The following is a 19,545-nucleotide window of genomic DNA, read 5'->3' as shown; positions in this document are numbered from 1 at the left end:
CCTCGCCCTTGCAATTCCCCACTGGACAACCCCCCTCCCCCCTTTGCTTGTATAATGGCACCTGCGTTCCTTTTTTTTCCACCTCCCCATCCCGTCCACCCTCGTCCTCAAGGGGGGAGAAGCGCTGAAAGAGCGAGAGATAAGTGAGGGATGGTAATGCGTTCGCGGGGACAGTGGTTTACAGTCGTAGAAAGAGAAAATAAAGAGACAGTCAGGCAGTGTGAGATGTGTGCGTTTGATAGCACCTGTATTCGCTTTTCTATCCCCCCCCCCCCTCTTGTTCCCAGCGGACACCTGTCACCACAGACTCACTGGACTGTTTTATCGCTCTCCCAAGGCTCTCCGTTCTTTCTTCTTCTTTTTCCCCCCTTCTCCACCGGCTCTCTTTTCTCTCAGTTTCTTTATCTCTCCCAGGGTCTTTTAAGATGTGTATATGTGTGTGTGTGTGTGTGTGTGTGTGTGTGTGTGTGTGTGTGTGTGTGTGTGTGTGTGTGTGTGTGTCTATGCATGCGTGCGTGCGTGCGTGTGTGTGTGGTGTTCATGTCTGAAAATGAGGAGGTGAATTCTTAAGAGCATAAAGGAATGTGAGCCGGAGACAAAATAAGTATTGTTACACGGGGAGCGATTCATCCACACGAGCCAACTCTTCTTCATTTGGTAATATTTTTGGATTCAAGACCGCTGTGCGCGGCTGGATACGACCCAGCAGACATTATCTGATAAAACACTAATTTCTTCTCAGACCCTCAAGCACAACTTTTTTCAACTCAAAGATAAGACTGTTGCTTAATAAAAAAAATGTAGACAGAAATGAACCAGGTTTGGGGGTGTAGACACATGGTGATTGCAATCAGCTAATTAGCTTAGCTTGATTTTCGAGACTGGTCTGATTGCAGCTGCGGCGAGGCGTTCCAAGTAGATCATTGGTTCATGTAGAACGAAAACTTTTTTTTTCCCGGTAACTTTATTGTCCTGTTGTATTACATTCGGCTTGAAGTACAATTTAACTCACTATTTGTCAAATTCTTAATTTATTTCCAACAATATTTGTGACTTTGATGAGACACGTGAGACAAACTAAGCTAACTAATTGCTGAGTGTGACATTAACATAATTTATTTAAATTTCCTAATTTGATTTTAACAAATCTAGCTCGCTTGCTAGCTTAGCAAAGCTAACTCGCTTCTAGCAAGCAATTCAACTTCCATTGATGCTGATAATTTAATAACGTCCTCACATAGCCTACACAAGATAGCTATTGACCAGTGTCATAACATATGAATGAAGCCTATCTTGATTTGTTGTCTGTTGTAATTTGTTGTGTGTCTTTACAAGTGCGTACGGTACGTTAATGGACTGATGTACTGTTTATCAGACCACAAATAAGACAAGAATTAGCGTTAGCTCGGTAGTGCAGCCTCCGCCTCACTTCCTGCCGCTGGCAAGCTTCTCCTCCGGAGCTCCCGTCTGCTCTGCTCCCGGCAAAGTAGTCTGCCAGTGGCGGGGAGTGAACTGTACATTAATAACTAACAGCCAGAACCAGCTGTGCATTGAGAGAGAATAGAAGTAGTAAAAGTGGGCATGCGTGTACCCCACGAGCCAACCAAAGCTCTGGGCGTTTCTGTAATGCTCTATAGAAATACCCCCGCTGCGGCTGCAATCAAACTGTGCTGTGATTTTCAAAACTGTACTTTTTATTTAACAGCTTCTGTGTTTTGTCACGTCTGCATGGGAATGCCGCATTTTGCATCGCTAACATTTTTTTTGTTGCTGTCGTCATAATTTATCAGCGTGATAAATGAAAAGCCTCTGCATTCTCACTGTTGCATCCCACTGACTGCTGTCTTCAGTAGTTGTGGTGTAACGATGTTATTTGTATTGTGAATGGGTTTGCACTCATTTTTACATCAGCGTCATTGACCAAAAGCGATAAAAGTGTTAGCAGTGACTTCCTCCGTGTGACCGCCGTGTTTTCTGCTGCTGCCCCAGGCTATGGTGGAGACGGTGAATAATTTGCTGCAGCCGAGAGCCCAGGCGGCATGGAGGGAACTGCCCACCAGCGGGCAGCTACACTCGGCCACTCTTCTCCTCGACACGGTGGAGACTGGGGCTTTTATGTTAGCTGACAACCTCCTCAAGACTGACACTGTGCAGGAGACCACCGACAACATCCGTGAGTACAATTTCTTCTTTTTGTTGGTTCCTTCCTGTCCTCCAAACTCAGTTGGACCTTGCAACTGTCAAGGAGCCTGTTGAGATTCCCTCAAGCAAGAAACTTAAACCTCCATTTGCTCCATGAAGCTACACAGTGTGGCTGGAATGGGCATTCCTCAGGTCCTAAATTATAGGAGCACAAAGTATGGCTCTGCTGAAACAAAAACATTTTTTTATTTTGTATTTTGTTGACATTACCCGATTACAACGTAATATAAGGAAGCGTTTTACGATGTATTTTGGCAGAGATGTGGTTCTTAGATTTCACAGTATTTTCTTTTTTCTTCTCTTTTTTTTTCCCTTTTAGTGATCCTATAATAACGTAAACCAGCCCAGGCTGCTGAAGATCTAAGAATATGATGTAATATCAAAGTAAGAGGCAGCGCTGACAGCAGGCATTACTGAACCCGCCGCCTCAGATCTATGTCTTACAATATAATACAAACCAGAAACAAAGTACACTGTAAAACTTCACAGTGCATCGAATTGTATCACCATCCCTCATGTGCGCAGTTACCCACACGCGCTCTGTACATGTGAACGGACACGAGTGGTCATGAATGGAAGTGGGGCAGAATAATCCTATTGTTTTACAGCTTAGGTGGTTAAGAGAGAAGCGCATGCAAGATTAGCTTGTAGTGTGACCGCATAAATCCGAGCTAAACAGCACCAGGCCCATACAATGATTGGATAAACATATCAACATGTTTATGGCATTATGTGATTGTATGTTTATATTATGTAGATTTTAGATAAGAGATATTGTTCTGACAAGAATAATTTCAGTGTCAAATATTTTCAAATTTTTGCACCCCTAGAAATAAGGCTTCCAAAAGAGTTTTTCTCTTTTGGAACCATTTGCGTCTAAGGAACCCTTTTTTGAAAAAAGTGTTTTCCAAGGGTTCTTTGTGACACAAAAGGTTCCATTAGGAACCCATTTCATCCAAAGAACCCTTTTTGGAAGGAAGAGTTCTTCAATGATTGTTAAAAGCATGGGTGTTAAAAGGGCGCGCCCACAATCCAGCCAAAATACCCCCCAAAAAAACTGTGATTGTGAACCTTGATTGTTGTGGGATCAGCCCGGCCCTTAAGGGATATTGATGAAACCCTTAGAATATAAAGGGGATCTTGATCGAACCCCCTGGGTGGGTTCTAAATGAAACCCCATGGAATATAAAATGGGGTCTTGATAGAATCCCTTTTTGGGTTCTAGATGAAACCCTGGGAATATAAAGAACCCCCAAGATGCATTCTTGTTAGCATTCTTGTTAGCTTCTTGTTAGAAGGTTCAGAGCTTCTGCAAAGAAACTCCTGAGAGGGTTCTAGGTGGAATCATTACAACAGTAGAAACTATCATAGGGGGTTCTGGATGGAACCTGCAGGTGGTTTTAGGGGCGACCCCTCTGAAAGTGTTCCACTGTTCTACCATCAACCAAAAAGGGTTTTTTTTTGTTTGTTTTTTGTTTGTTGCACCTTTATTATAAGAGTGTATTGATAAGCCACTCTAATTTGTGTGCATGAATAAACACAACGGAAATCTGTTATCCCTTAATAAACATTAAAGGGACGTCAGCAATAACCATGTTTTATTGTATCTCTAAAATCTGAAAAACGGAAACAACATCCGGTTTTATATCACAGTTGTATTTGTATGAATACAGTAATATACATAACCATAGGAATTCTGAGGATATGTATTTAGTCAATGTCACAACTCTTTTACTAAAACACAGGCTTTGACTGGTAGTCTGTCCCTGACAAATTTGTGTTACAAATTTGTGTTACAAATTTGTGCCAAAATATTACTGAAATTTATAAATGTGATAACTCTCAGAAAATAAAAGAAAATAAGAATAACTCAAATAAATACAGCTGTGATTGCATTTGCCAGACAACTTATGTGCAAAAATTAATTTATGGTAGCTTTACCAAGACAATGTTCAGTGGACTAAATGTATTTCCAGCTCTATGCTCCTGCTTTATTATGTAGAGCTTGTAGAGCTGTCAAAGAGACGTCATAATGAAGAGGTCCAGGTTGTTGTGTGAATGATTTTGAAGGGTCAAATCCACATAGACCCATCCTCATCTGACGAAATGCAAAGGGAAAAAAATGGCCTAAGGCAGGGATGAATTGTTTGCCAGGGACAAGAATTATTATTTATTTATTTTCCCCATTTGCCTCCCTCAGCTTGTAGGCGGAATTGACAAAGCAGAACAAAGCTAGTTATTATGGCGTTGTGCACATCACTTCCCCCCCGTCCTCTCTCTTTCTCCTCCCTCCATCTCTCCTCACTGATCCTCTCATCATCAGGCCATAGAATGAACAAAAGCCCTCTTTTGCTTTTTTCGTGCCTTTTAGTCGACGGTATATATCTGCGAGCCGTCTTTTCATCTGCACACATGACCAGTAAAGTTGCAATCACTTACATTCCCCCTTCATCATCTTCCTGTTTACTCCCCTTCTGATTTGAGATTTCAAAACATTCCAGCAATTCATCTCCCCATCACTGGTGTTCACTGGGCTCGTGCGCACAACCCACTTAAGAGATGAAAAGTCATGAAGGAGGAGCGGCGGGACGGAGGATGATGAGCAAAGAAGAAGAGTGCTTGAGGGTGATAGCGGTGGTGGAATGTCGAATGATGCTTTGAGGGTCTTTTTTTCTGCTCACTCTCGCATCAGTAATCAATGAAATCACATCTATTTAAGCCACACGATGGGGCGATAACATTACAGTATTTTTTTTTTCTTCAGACAGCAGAGACTGATTGTACAGTCCATGACTTTGTCTCGTTCTCCCTTGAGTTTAGGAGCAACGCTTCATTCCCAGCAACTGCCGTCCTACACAATTTCACCTTACATAATTTTTAGACTTGCATCGACCCCCCCCCCCCTCCTCCTGTGGTTACATAAACAGTCATCGAGATGTAGGCTATAGCACATCTCTGAGGAAGTTAGAAAATACAGGAAATCATCTTTTTTGTGGAAAATATCGTCCTTTTTTGTGCCGTTAATCTTCCCTCCCAGCTAATCCAGTGGGCAGATCCAGCGTGATTATCTCTCCCTTTTATTCACAGCCGCCTCTCATCTCTCTCCTCCTCTCCTCCCATCCTCACTTCCTTCTCTCGCTCTCTCTCTCTCTCTCTCTCTCCCTCCCTCCCTCCCTCACCACTCTCCACTTTTTTAAGCCCCCCATTTTCCAATTCTTTCAGAGCAGACTGAGCGAAGGGAATAAATTATCTTGAATGACACGTTTTAAAGAAGCCACTGCAGGTGATATTATCATGTTAGATTTGTTTGTGTGACTGCGCGCCGCAGTATCCGGCAGATGAATAAATAGTGTTATTATTAGAACCAAAACAATGATTTGAAGGGATAACACAGCGGCAACAGCGTGCACGTGTGATAACGATAATGAACGAGTGTGTTTCTTCGGAGGAGGATCGTCATGACAAGGATGCTTTAATTAGATTAGACTCAGCGTGTTTTTGATGCCCCGCTGCTTGAGCGTGGGAGTGGATGTGTGTGTGTGTGTGTGTGTACATGTGTGTTTAGCTTGGCTCGTGCACAAGTAAGGCACACTTGAGCAGTGTTTCTCTTCCTCTCTGCCAGTATTTGCATATCAGTGTCTGTGTTTATGTCTGCCTGCCTCTCTCTGCATCCATTTCCTCCTCTCCCAGGCCTCAGCGTCTCTTGCCTTTGTGCCCTATCTGTTGTACCCTACGGTCTTCTCGCCACTCTAGTCCTCTGCTCTCCCCCTCAAATCTGCTCTGTTTCCCTCTTCTCTCACTACACCCTTTTTCTTTCCTTTCTTTTTTTTACCTCTCTCTAGCTCTTCTTCCTCACCTCCTCAACTTCCTTTCCTTCCTCCGCTCTCATTTCCATCCGAGCACGTCCTTGTGTTGTTTATTCGATCAAGGAGCTGTTTTTACCCTGAAAGCAGTGTCTAAATCACCAAATCACTCAGAAGCACAAGCGATACGACGGAGGTGTAATTAGTCCTTAATTAGAAACTCTATCTAATACATTACACCGCGGTGATCGGAAAATGTGCTAACGAACCTGGATGGAGAAATGTGATTCCCACGATGCAAGAGGCTGGATTATATACCTCCATGTGTTGGACCCAGTTGCCTGGAGACAGAAGTTATTTCACTTTGATGTGTGTCAGCCTTTTTTTTCTTTTTTTTTCTTTGTTCGGCTGTAAAGCACTTAGTGAGAAAACATGGTTATTACAAGAGGCTGCAAAACAAACTTGATGTGTGCTGTGCTATGACTTGACATTGTGTGTGTGTGTGTGTGTGTGTGTGTGTGTGTGTGTGTGTGTGTGTGTGTGTGTGTGTGTGTGTGTGTGTGTGTGTCTGTTCATGTGTGTGTGTGTGTTCCAGAGCTAGAAGTGGCCAGGCTAAGCACGGATGGGAACCTTGCCGACCTGACATTCCCTCAGTCAGAACTACATGGAAACTCCATCCAGCTGTCAGCCAGCACCCTCAAGCAGCACGGCAGAAACGGTAGGAGAGAAATCTCATATTCTCTCTCGCTATGAAGTCTGTGACCCCCCCCCCCCCCCCTTCTCTCTGTCCAACTCTCTTGCAATGTTTCTTTCTCACATCCGCCATCTATTGCTGTCGTCACGCTCTGAGCCGCCAATAACCGAACCTCCTCCGTGTTTCCCGTGTCTTCTCCTCACAGGGGAGATCAGGATGGCCTTCGTCCTGTACAGGAACCTGGGGGCCTACCTGTCCACGGAGAACGCAAGCGTCCGGCTGAGCAGCGAGGCGGTCTACCCCAATTACTCCGTCATCGTCAACTCCCCGGTCATCACGGCGTCCATCAACAAGGAGAGCAATAAGGTGTACCTGTCTGAGCCCGTGGTCTTCACTGTCAAACACCTGCAGGTGAGGGAGGTGCCAGGTTGACGACTTCTTTTGCGATCAATGAAAAGATAACTTTAGGGGAGATAATGGGACCAAAGTGGAGGTTAAAGGATAAGGCAGATAGTATCTGTGTAACGGAAGCCATTAACAAAAAATAGGGAGTGCTGCACTGGGTCAAGATACTCAATGGCAGTAATGTTGAAGTAAAAAATCAATTGCTCTTTAAGGATAGGGCAAGCAGTCAAGTACTAATAAAGTACAAATATTTTAAACGGCATCGCTGTGACTTTGGACAAGCACAATTTAGCGCAATCCCTTCTGACTATTTTCCCATTGAAGGGCTAAATAAGGCTGTTTTCAGTTACACTATTGTGTATTCTTTATTGTTATCCTTCATTTATATATTTGATTCACATTACTCTCTATTTTTGCCAATATATTTGTGAGTATAACAGTTTATATTTGCAAATGGTTATTTTTACACTGTTCTTTTCACAGTTATTGAGCTCAATTTGTGGTTTAATACATATCTTGAAAGTTGCCCTCAGTTGATTGAAGATCTCCACCAGGTGTGTCCGCAAAAACCACTGCAGTACTGTGTGATAGAATGAATTCAACCCACAATTGGTCTAGACACCAATGGGCTGAAAGGCATCGTAAAACACACTTTATTTAAACTCGAGAAACAAGCGTCAATGAATGCAGATAATCAGCTCGAAGACATTTATAACAATCTTGCCAAAGTCAAATTTACCAAGCTGTCTGCCAGCGTAGCAGCAGCTGAGTGGTGGCAAGGCACTCAGCAGAGTGTGTACGGGTAGTTCCGTTAGCTGTTAGCGGTTAGCCGAACACACTGTCCAAAACACTAAAAGAAAGCAAACTGCCCCCCCCTCACTTTGTCTCAGGGCGCAGAGTAGCGGCAGGGGGTCGGCGATGCACTCAGCTGTGTTATCACTAGCGGACCCTACCCTTAGGCAGACAATGGCAGTGTAGAACAGGGAAAGTGTGAGTCGCCGCAACCATGAGAGGTCTTTGAGCATGCAGCCATAACTGGCCGCCCAAAATATTGTGCAGTTGAGTACAGCAGAATGCAAGATTAGCCGTGGACAGATACAGAGGTGCACACTCGCTCACGTGTGCACGCACACACGCGACCGATCGCACAATCCTCCCGGTGGAGATGATAAGAATTTGTTTTAGCTTTTTATGTGTGAGTCAGTTTCAGAACATGTTTGCATTCATTTTTCTCCCTGTCATGTCTGCCAGTACTCTCATACCATGTGACACAGATCACATGACACATTGAGTTTTTCTAATTTGAACACATTGTTCAGTCGAAAAGCATTGAACGTCCATGATTTAGTCAAGAATTTTTAACATACAATCAGAGGGCCTTGGATGTTTTTCAGACTGCCCACCATCACTAAGGGCTTCCTTTACTGTCACTGGTTTTTATTTGTACCTGAAATACTGTATTCCTCTCTGCCATACACCTCCACTGCCACCCAAAAAGTTTAGAAACACACATAAATGTGCCACACAGTTGAACAGGTTGACATTGGCACTTCACTGTATTTCGATTTAATTTCACACACATGCTGGTGCTATAAACACTCACTAGAGCACCAAATGTGTGTTAATCCACAGCTGAGAATAGTTCCCAAAGAAAGTGCACTTTTTACTCTTGTTTGAGAAACCTACAGTGCCCTAGCTGTTTAAGGATTAGGATATGAGTCGCCCGGGCTTAAGTGCCACAGACAGGTTGGGGAAGTCAGAAAGTACTGACTAATGGACTAATGCGCTGTTGGGTTTGGTCTTTTCGTGGAATTTGTTGACAATAAGAACAATACTGATTAACAAAATCCTTTGATAGACTCTAGACTTGAGGCTGATAGACTCACAAAAAGTATGTTATTTCAATTGCTTTTTATAGCTGTGGGCACAAGTTAATTAATGGACCTATTACAAGAAAACGTTAAAATGCTGCGTCATTGTTTAGCGATCTGAAAGTCTTGTGACTGACTTTTCTGAACAAGAATTGTGAATTGCTTTGACACTGCTAGACTTGATTGCCCCAAATGACACAAGAAGAGCTCCGGTATTGACCACAGCTACAGACTGAATAAGGGTAGGATGCCACATTGCTTTATACTGTATGAATTGCGGTGCTCCAACACTTTGTATGTTGTGTCGCTCATTCACCAAGCAAATGTTGATCCAGTTGGTGATCCAGCCTGTTGGCAGCAAAGAAATCCTCTCTGTTTCACTTGCTCATTTTGAGAGTAACTTTACAAACCACACACACACACACACACACACACACACACACACACACACACACACACAGCTCCATCAGTTTACACAACACAAGCGGCTCCTACACTTCAGAATCTCACACAGCAATCACGGACGCGGCGCCGTCGCCTCCTGCCACGGCTCCGTGTTTATTTGTTGCTGCATTCTGTCCCTTCTGTTTGTTGCTTTGTTGTTGTGTGTGCTTGACTCCCCTCTCTGTGTTCCTTCCTCTCCATCCCTTTCTCCACCAATTCCTCCCACCATTTTCTCACTTTCCTTGGCTCTCCCGACACTCCATCTTTTCTACCTCCCACCTCCCCATGACTAAGTATCCCTTCTCTGCCTCCCTGCTCACCCTCCCACCCCTCCTCCCTTTTGTCTCTCTCTCTCTCTCTCTCTCTCTCAATTTTTTTTCCTCTCCCTCCCCCTCCCTCCCTCCCTCGCCCCCAGCATTCGGAAGAGAACTTCAATCCCAACTGTTCGTTCTGGAGCTACTCCAAGCGCACCATGACGGGATTTTGGTCTACTCAGGACTGTCGTCTGCTGGCCACCAATCGCACGCACACCACCTGCTCCTGCACACACCTCACCAGCTTCGCGGTGCTCATGGCCCACGTGGAGGTGAAGGTAGGCGTTCACACTGCGGCGCCTTCCAGGCCGGGGATGGGCAGGATCAAAGAGTCAGTTGTTCATCATTCGATTAGTGGTGGCTGGCGAAGGCTGGTCACCAGATTCAAAAAAAAAAAAGGGGGGGGGGGGAGAGACCACAACATCTGGAAAATAGATTAGACCTCTCCAGACTCTCCAGTACTGAGTAATCATACTTGGCAGGAGAAACTTTTTACAATTGATTCGTCAAGCCAGATGATGACATTGGGTTGACAAAAAAAAAAGCACTTCAAACATTCAGTCTCTGGAGGTTTCAAAACAGAAATGAGAAAGACAAAAGCTGCAGCTCCTATTTTATTGTGAAAATGACTGATCAGAAGGTGAACGTGGCCCGTTTATTTTGAAATCCATGAGCCGCTGTGGGCGGCAGATGAAAACCTTATTGTCCCGCTGTGTGTAGGATAAGCCCTCTTTGTCTCCTCTCTTTTGTTACGTTAAGTTCCTTCCTAAAAAAAAATCGTCTCTTGTAACTCTGGATGTCGCCTGACGACCGATCTCTCTCTCCGGGCCGGCCGCCGACGTGTGTTACTTCTGAAGGGGTCATGGTCAGAGCTAGCTCGGCGGCCCTTTTGTGAACACAGTGTGAGGGTTTGGGCAGTAGATCCATCACAGCGGCGCTATGTTGAACATTGCTCCGCCTGCCAGGCTGCGGGGACACTGATGGATAGAGCCGGCACACCTGTGCAACGCGGCGTAACGCTGTGGCCCTGAACACTCGGCAGCACAGACTCAGTCAGGGGAGGGGACGGGATGAGGAAGTGTGTCTGCTCCTACAGTATGTTTCATGTCACAACAACATGACTCATGTATGTTTCTAGCAAGCCCGAGCTAAACATTTAGCTAAAGATAGTGGCTGCAAATGGCGAATCGAATGAATCCACAACGAGCTCGTCTCTCGCTTCTCTCGCCACAGAAATCGGACAGCATGCACGACCTGCTGCTGGACGTCATCACATGGGTGGGGATCCTGTTGTCTCTGGTGTGCCTGCTCATCTGCATCTTCACCTTCTGCTTCTTCCGCGGGCTGCAGAGTGATCGCAACACCATCCACAAGAACCTCTGCATCAGCCTCTTTATCGCCGAGTCACTGTTCTTGGTGGGGATCAACAGGGCCGATCAACCGGTAGGTATCATGCATGCGTTATTCTTTTGAATGGAAGCAGTGGACAGTCCATCTTTATTGGAATAGAAATGAAATAGAAGCAAATATTTCAAAGTGTTTTATTTATGCTGTGTTGGCACAGGCTTAGCATAACTGCCCACTGACCAATACCACCGATCATACTGCATCGTTGGCAGAGGAAACGGTGGCTGTCAATGGTTGACCACATCGCAGCGATATGAATAAGAAATGGCAGATTTGCTACATTCAAGTGTTCCTGGAATAAAACAAGAAACACACAATTTTATCTGAGAGGCTGTTAAATAAACCATATCGTTGTATTCAAACAAGCCTGGATTATGCAGCGCTTGTTGTAAACGGGAAAAAGGCAGAGTTTGCTGCCACTGCACATGCTCAGTTTTCCCCGACATCATTACTGTACTGAGCGTGAGAGCCCTCCTCAGATTAATCGTTTTTTTGCGGCTAATTCAGAAAGGATTGCCAACAAAAGGCAGAAAAGCAGACAAAAAACATTGCTACTACATTAGGTTTACTAGCACAGTCAGGTTGTATATAAATATAATGTTCTTTGGTGTTCCCAGTTGCAAAGGAAGGGATTTACAATGTGCATATTACAGAGACTTCCTTATTGGCTAGATAATGCATTATGGCTTGTGTATTTGCTTTGTTGTAGCTTAGCTGATGTTTATGCTGTGCTTCAGTATTCTGTTGCTTTTATTAGTCATCCCCTCCCCTCAGGCTAAAGAAGCTGCAGTCTATCCGTTTTGCCTGGGAATCCTGTTGGTTGTGAGGGGGATGTTTGTAGAGAGATAGAACGCTCACAAACAAAGCCCATATGAGGCAGGGTAGTGAAGACGAGGTCAACCTGCATTTGACCGTTGATATTAGAGTTTCACGCAAGGCCAGGGTGTGCACACATCACTGCTAGAGCTGTAGAATTACCTAGTATTATAACAACATCCTTTTAATGCTTTTTAATCTGCTTATAGCACATAACTGTTAAATATTCATAATTAATAAATACACAATATCATCTAGCCTATGCAAAAACAACACATGACACATTTTTAAAATTATTTTTTTACTTTAATTAATAATGTATTATAATGTACTTTCCTTTTTATTGTGTTTTGATCATTTTTATAAAGTATTTTGAATCTTCATAAGTGCTTATAACTATAATTACTCAGTGCTATAAGCAGGTAATAACGTATTATTAGTATGTTTATAATGCATTATAGACATGAGCATCTTAGAAAGTGTTGCAGAAATTTCACATGAATTCAGTTGGTAGCATTGAAACACGTTAAACCTAAGATTACGAAATACAGTACTGTGTCGTTAATGACTCATGAGCAGAGTCAGGCCGGTTCAGATGATGCATGTTGACATTCAGACCAACCGTGGGGTTCATTCTGGGTCTCTGTGTCACTCTGAATTGGCTGTGTGTCATTGTGTGCATCAACATGTCAAGGAAGTAATACAATGATCCTCATCCTTCTGAGTCAGCTAGGCATTCAAGTAGAACCTGTTCATGAATGCAGCACGCTCCACATCTCTACCACAGAGCAGTTATTAGGCCCTCTGCTGATACCTTCGCAGGTTGACCGGCTCAAGTGGACTCAATTTGATTCCAACAGTGGTGCCACTCTCTGCAGTCATTGAGGCCTGTGCAAAAAAAAAGAAGCTAAAATGACTTCACTATAGTTATAACCTAATTGCTCACTTTCTATGCTCTACTCCCACTACCCAAACCTTAACAGATTGGACTTTCTATTGCGGTTAATGATGCATGACCTCGGCTGCTCGTGTGGAATTGCACTTAGCTTTTGCAACTCAAAAAGCGCAGAAGATGAGGAGGAACAAAAACAAAACGGAAAGATCCAACCGATAACAATCTCCATCCCTAATGATGCACAGTGCAGTTTTGGCTCCACCATCAGCGTACACATGGTCTGCATTCCAGTCACAGCCCATGTTGCGTAATCCGTATGAACCAGTGGCGGACTCAGGTGATCTGAGGGGCAGGGGCGGAAAAAATGAAATAAAAAGGGCAGCAGCACGCGGAATGTTTTCTAGCATGTAGGGCAGCCTTTATGGCACTGCATCACATATTCTCCGTTTAAGGGTACCCATTAGTGCGCAGCATCTTGTTTTCTCCACTGGAGGGCATTTTAGCATATTTGACCTACTATTGGGGTGTCCAAGAGGGCTGTTTTGCTGTGTTTCTTTCGAACATGAGGGCACAAAAGGGGGGGGCGAACCCTGAGTCCACCAGTGCTTTAAACCTCCCTTGGATGCAAGCACTTACACAAAAAATCCGATGGGTCAGATTCTGAGATGAAACATAGTCCTTTAATTCCACTGTGCAAGGTCAACGTATGCTGTAAACCTTGATGCTGTTTGAATCATTACGGACCGTATGTCTCTTGGAGGAAGTGCTCAGGGCCGTATCATTTATCTCCCACGTCTGAAGCATTAGAGCAGCCACAGTTTTTCGCGTCCCTCTGAGCGTTCAATGAGAAAACATTTTTTACTTGTTTTGACATTGAGTTTTGCGCAATTCTCTGTCTGTGTATGTGAGTGTGTGTTTGCGTGGGAGGGATCATGTTGCTTCATATGTACATGCGCTGCCGTATTTGTGGGTACCGTTAATTACCAGTGACTATTTGTGACCTCCATTAACATCTTCAGCGTCACTTAGCTCGCAGACGGTTAAGCCAGTAATTCCAGCAGGAAAAACGAAATGACTTTGCATAAGCAGCCACTCTTTTTTCTTTTTATTTTACCTGTGTGTGTGTGCGTGTATGCGTGCATGTGTGCGCCTTTGTGTGTGTAAGCCACACTGTGCGATCATTAGAAATGGAAATGAGTGACTCCCTCACCCCCTAAACTCATTGTCTCTCAGACTTTAGGTAATTGTCTTTCGCTGCAAGCCCCTCACTTCTAAAAGTCTGTCTGTTAGCTCTTACATCCAAAGATTTAGGAGCGACTCTGTAGATTAGAACGTCGCCATGAACGTGACGGGCCACATCTTACCGCTCGTTCTCCACCCGCCTGCTTTTCTTAAGCACCCCTCTTTTCTTCCAATCCTTTTTGACCAAATTGTTAATGCGGTTTCAGGTTTGATACCCCTCTTTCATTTTTCCCGCCGCTCATCCCCCTTTGCTGCTCCGTGTTTCTCTGTCTTTTTTACATTCAGGAAACTCTCTCACAGGGCTCTCTAAGTTTTTTATCATCCGCCTCTCTAACTCTTTTACATTCCTTTTATCCATCACTTTCCACTGGCTACTAACAATGTAATTTAAAGATCCACTTACTCACTTTCAGTGTGAATGTATCACCAATGCTTGGTACAGGTGGGTACCAATGGTATCATTTTTGATTTTTTATACTGGACAATTAGCTCACAGTATAGTAAAACATACAGTTCAGCTCTAATGATGGCAAAAAATCCCAAACTATCCAATATTATGAAAACTGATTGCTTTTCCCAAAAAAGTGCCAAATTTTTTGCGCGCTTCGTCTCTTTCATGCCGAGCCAATGACTAATTTTTGCAGTTGTTCCACTCGTTTTGTTCATTGTTGGCATTGACCAAAAAAGAAATCACATTGTATTTTTAACAGTGTTGAAATCCCCCTCCTTCTCTCCTTCTCTCTCAGCCCATTTTGAAAGAAGTGCTTTGCTACTTCTCTTTGAAATGTGGACAATCAGCGGCGGTGGCAGCACCAACTTGTCACTTCTATTTCCTCATTTATCTTCTTAGATGACTCGTAGATGTAGACGTGGAGTGAAATGTGAAGGGGGGCTCAACTAATGTCGCTATCTGGAAGCGATTTCGAGTCAGTCTGTCGCCTGTAATTGTTGTTATAGTGCGCTATGATTATGAGTTCCTCTTTCTATTTGCCTTATCCTCTCCCTCTCCTGTCTATTCCAGTATCGGCGGCCCAATTGTTAATCCCTCACATTTCCTTCTTTTAATGTGATAAATGATTACTTTCTTATCGCCTGCACAGAATGTGTATTTTTTTTCTACTTTCTAACTCGCTAAGATTAAATACTTCTTGTGCATTTTCTTGTGTAAAGTGTTACTGTTTTTTTTTTAAAAACCTACTCTCTCTCTCTCTCTCTCTCTCTCTCTCTCTCTCTCTCTCTCTCTCTCTCTCTCTCTCTCTCTCTCTCTCTCTCTCTCTCTCTCTCTCTCTCTCTCTCTCTCCCTCCCTCACCAGATTGCCTGTGCGGTCTTCGCGGCCTTGCTCCATTTCTTCTTCTTGGCAGCCTTCACCTGGATGTTCCTGGAAGGGGTGCAGCTCTACATCATGCTGGTGGAGGTGTTTGAGAGCGAACACTCCAGGACTAAGTACTTCTACCTGGCAGGCTACGGAGTGCCTGCTGTCATAGTGGCCGTCTCCGCTGCGGTGGACTACAGGAGCTACGGCACCGACCGAGTGTAAGGACGGAGGAGAGCGTAGCGTGAAGGGAGGAAAAGAGGGAGGGAGGGAGGCCGGAGTGCCTGCTGTCATTTTGGCTGCCACGGTGGACTCCACCGAGCTGTGGCACTTCTGAAGAGTCAAATACGGCGAGGTTGAGAAGGGGGAGAGAGGCGGAGGGGGGAGGGAAGCATGCGGACAAGCAGAGGATGATGCGCCGCAGAGTGCCTGCGTGAGCACAGCAGCGACAATGTGTGAATATGGAAGGATTTAAAGGGGCGGGATGGAAGGATGGAGGGGGAGAGTGCACAGCTGAGCAGATTGAGGAAGAAAAAGGAGTGAGAGCGTAAGACTGGAGGGACAGGGAAAAAAAGGGAGTGATGGAATAGCCTGTCAGAGTGTGTACACGTCCACGCTGCCCCCCCCCCCCCCCACCCTGGAGAAAGTGCAGAGGGACGGGGGACATATACATTAAGAGCACACATGGTTACGTATTCATGCATGCTTGACTTGTCCAACCCAGAGTCACGCGGGGAATTCAGTAGAAGTCTGCCGGCATCTCATTCGTATGAAGCACATGCATAATAGGCTTCCTTTAAATGCACCGGAGTTAACATAATTTGCCTTTCACATGCGTGAGCCGGCCACGCTAATGCGGGTGTTAAGAGGCCAACATTTTATTCATGCAATGCATATGCATGTTTCGCGGTTAATGCGCATATAATGCATGCGGGCGCACCATACGTTTCCGCGACTTCTGCTCTTTTCTGGGACTGCATAATATCATAAGGACTAAAGGGGGACATTAGCAATGTGGATGTTGCATTTCAAAACATCTCCTACACCGATGACTTATACATGAGCAGTTCCGTATAGAAAGAGGAAGAGAAAAAAAGATGACAGAACACTATAGGAGTGTGAAATGATTCACGCGCTCTGTGGGGCCTTTTGTATTTAAGACCTGGTAGCTCTCCGCTAAGCTACACATCAGATGTTAGGGGTTTGAAGACAGGGGGAAAAAAGGGTTGAAGTTAGCACTGTTTAACCGTCAAGCCACGCCAATCCGTATGCCACTTAGATCAATATTTCATCGTGGCTCTGATCACTAAAACATGAGAGTCTGAATGCCAAGCTCGGGATGAATAATCAGACCGCGTGCCATTAGCTAACAGACTGGGAGACTTGCCTTGAGACGGTAGCTGTGGTTTGGAGTAAAAAAAAAAAAAAAAAGAAGCAAAATGGCGTGATGTATTTAGTGAAAATAACATAGTCACACTAAAATCAGTGGGAGTGAAAAAGATATTAGGCCCAACATGATTTGTTCTTGTAGAAAAAAAAAATGTCACCCAAGCAATCCATTTTCTTCCTTTATTAATGTCCTTATTGGATGGAAAAGTAAAATCAGGAAATGCGTTTTATGACTCATTTATCGGTCCAACCCCCCCGAAAATGGCGCCGCTCGTTCAGGTCTGACACGGCACGACACGAGACAAAACCTCTGGAAATATCATCTGCCATGCCTGCTGTGTCACCTTGTCACATAACGCACCCCCCGGCCTCTCTCACTTATTAGCCAGTGGCGCTGAGTCTCATTCGCCTCCCGTAATGAAGGTGGCAGTGACTTCGCAAAGGAGCCCTAATGGAGGATACAGTGACACGGCCGGGGACCCATAATGGAGGGCTCTCTAATGTGCTGGAAATTGAAAGATTAATAATGCAAAAGCAGCTGGTCATGAATCAGTCGGCCATTTTTGCTCCAGCGGCTTTTTTTTCTCTCCCCGCCTTTCCCACTGCAACCCGTCGGGTCTGACCTCAGTGGAGGGCACTCGGGGGAGGAGGAGGGAGGAGGGAGAAGGGAGGCGGGTTTTTTTTCTTCTTTTTCTCCCTCTCCTGCTTGCTGCCACTGACGAGTAAAGATGTTCGGGTAATATGATTTAGAATAGAGCAGTATATCTTCTACCAATGCTAACCTTGTGGCCAAAGAATGAATGCGTGGGTGTGTGAGAGTGTGTGTGTTCATGCATGTCCACCCCCCCCCCCCCCCCCTCCCCTCCTCTCTCCTTTAACCTCAGCCCATTCCCAGACTCCATAAATAGCTCCGCTGTGCGAGGGCTGCATCCATAACTCACTATTTAAATGAACGCCATCGCGTCATATTTCCGTGGTGGCCATTAAACATGGTGGGCGTGTCGTATATATATATATATATATATATATATATATATATATATATATATATATATATATATATATATATATATATATATATATATATATATATACATACAGTATATACGACACCCCCACCATCTAAATATATCCGCCCACCATCCCCGTCTAAATATATATATATATACACATAATTTATCATGGGCGCTCATCCCTCGCTGTCCCCCCCCGACCCCCTTCCGATTGTGATGTGCGTTTAGTCTGTTCCCTTCATCCCGCAACTCTCTTTTTTCTTTTGTCCTCCCTCCATCGTGATTCATTTGATAAATGGCGAAAAGTGATGTGCTACTTTTTGTGTGTGTGTGTGTGTGTGTGTGTGTGTGTGTGGATGTGTATCTATGATGCATGCCCTGTCCTCCGATGGTATATCCTTGCTACCCTACATCCATCTGGAGACCGGAGCATGTTTTTAATCCCCTATGCGTCCCCCCCCCTTCTATTTCTTGTGCATGATGGCTCTCACTCTCCCTCTCACCCTCTCTCTCTCTCTCCATGTCTCTGTCTCTCTAGGTGCTGGCTGCGATTGGACACGTACTTTATCTGGAGCTTTATAGGCCCTGCTACGCTCATCATTATGGTGAGATACACACACACACACACACACACACACACACACACACACACACACACACACACACACACAGGCAGGCGCATGCTCACACACACTCTCCATGCGCAGTAGTAGTAGACTTCCACATGTTCACGTGGGAAAGTTTACATATAAGGTGTTCATTAATCACTCCGCGAGGTTCGCCGGAGCTCCTCGCCAGTGTACGTTGGAAGTGGAAGGAACTTTATATGTCAATCTTAATAAATCCTGCTCGTGGATTAACTCTCAAGTGGGCACACGTTCCAACAAGCTGGAAATCTTTTCGGAAAGGAGATCAAGCGCAAACCGCAGATTACGATAAGAACTCTACAAAAGTTATGTTGCCACTTATTTGATGATCCAGGCACTGTGCTTCCCCCCGGCCTGGCTGCTTTATTACAAGGCAGCCTGTTACACAGTATGAAGAGGAAGAGCTCAGTCTGACCGTTTTCCATTTCATATCAATGAGCTGGCAAACCGTTCTGAGGAGCGGGAACGGTCCTTATAGCTCGAAAGCAGTAAACACAGACAGAGGAGTTAGACGACTGGGAAGACGGACAGAAAAAGCAAAAAGAATATCTGAAAAGCCACGTTTGGGTAAAAGAGAATGAAAGCAATGAGGACATGTTCCCAATTAGGTGAATGTCAGCATGCACACCGACGCTCGGCACTCATTTTTGGAAATGTCAGGCAGGCCATCGCTGATCTAAGTGGGAGCGGTGCAGGTGGGACCGCTCTGTTATGCCTCTACGCCCATTGGTAGCACACACGGCCATTGTCAGACCACCCTATCTGTGCGTTACCAGGCCAATAAAATAGGTCCCATCGGCGAGAATTGGATTTTCTATTGTAGCAACGACCGCCGATGGATGTAATGTCTGCTGTATTTTCCCCCGATGCTCAAGCTGCAGTATTTTGAGCACATAAAGGGCTGTTGATTGTGGGCTGATACGGTGTCCCCGAGCCAATTACTGCTGGCAGGGGGGGAAATAAAATGATATGCACTGTGTGTGTGTGTGTGTGTGTGTGTGTGTGTGTGTGTGTGAGTGAATTGTTGTGGTGACATTGTGTCTTTAATTAGGCTTGTTGCTGAAGAATATTAACTTGTGTGCGTGTGTGT

At 44.7% G+C, this 19,545-nt stretch overlaps 1 protein-coding gene across 8 annotated transcripts in view; it reads left to right on the top strand.

Moving 5' to 3' along the window:
* Positions 1–19,545, top strand: part of adgrl3.1 (adhesion G protein-coupled receptor L3.1) — a 122,556-nt gene that overhangs the window by 88,886 nt on the left and 14,125 nt on the right. For all 8 annotated transcript variants that reach the window (XM_068726589.1, XM_068726595.1, XM_068726594.1 and 5 more), the window contains exons 12-18: positions 1,990–2,173; positions 6,601–6,723; positions 6,905–7,110; positions 9,835–10,011; positions 10,967–11,176; positions 15,407–15,627; positions 18,347–18,413. In XM_068726589.1, the coding sequence (XP_068582690.1) occupies positions 1,990–2,173; positions 6,601–6,723; positions 6,905–7,110; positions 9,835–10,011; positions 10,967–11,176; positions 15,407–15,627; positions 18,347–18,413 (1,188 nt within the window). The remainder of the gene's footprint in view (positions 1–1,989; positions 2,174–6,600; positions 6,724–6,904; positions 7,111–9,834; positions 10,012–10,966; positions 11,177–15,406; positions 15,628–18,346; positions 18,414–19,545) is intronic.

The sequence above is a fragment of the Cebidichthys violaceus genome, unplaced genomic scaffold (genome assembly GCF_023349555.1).
Source record: "Cebidichthys violaceus isolate CVI_PGR_0920_01 unplaced genomic scaffold, fCebVio1.0.p SCAF_4, whole genome shotgun sequence".
NCBI classification, from domain to species: domain Eukaryota; kingdom Metazoa; phylum Chordata; class Actinopteri; order Perciformes; family Stichaeidae; genus Cebidichthys; species Cebidichthys violaceus.
Note: the sequence above shows the minus strand (reverse complement) of the source record. Positions and strands in the feature narration are given on the sequence as shown.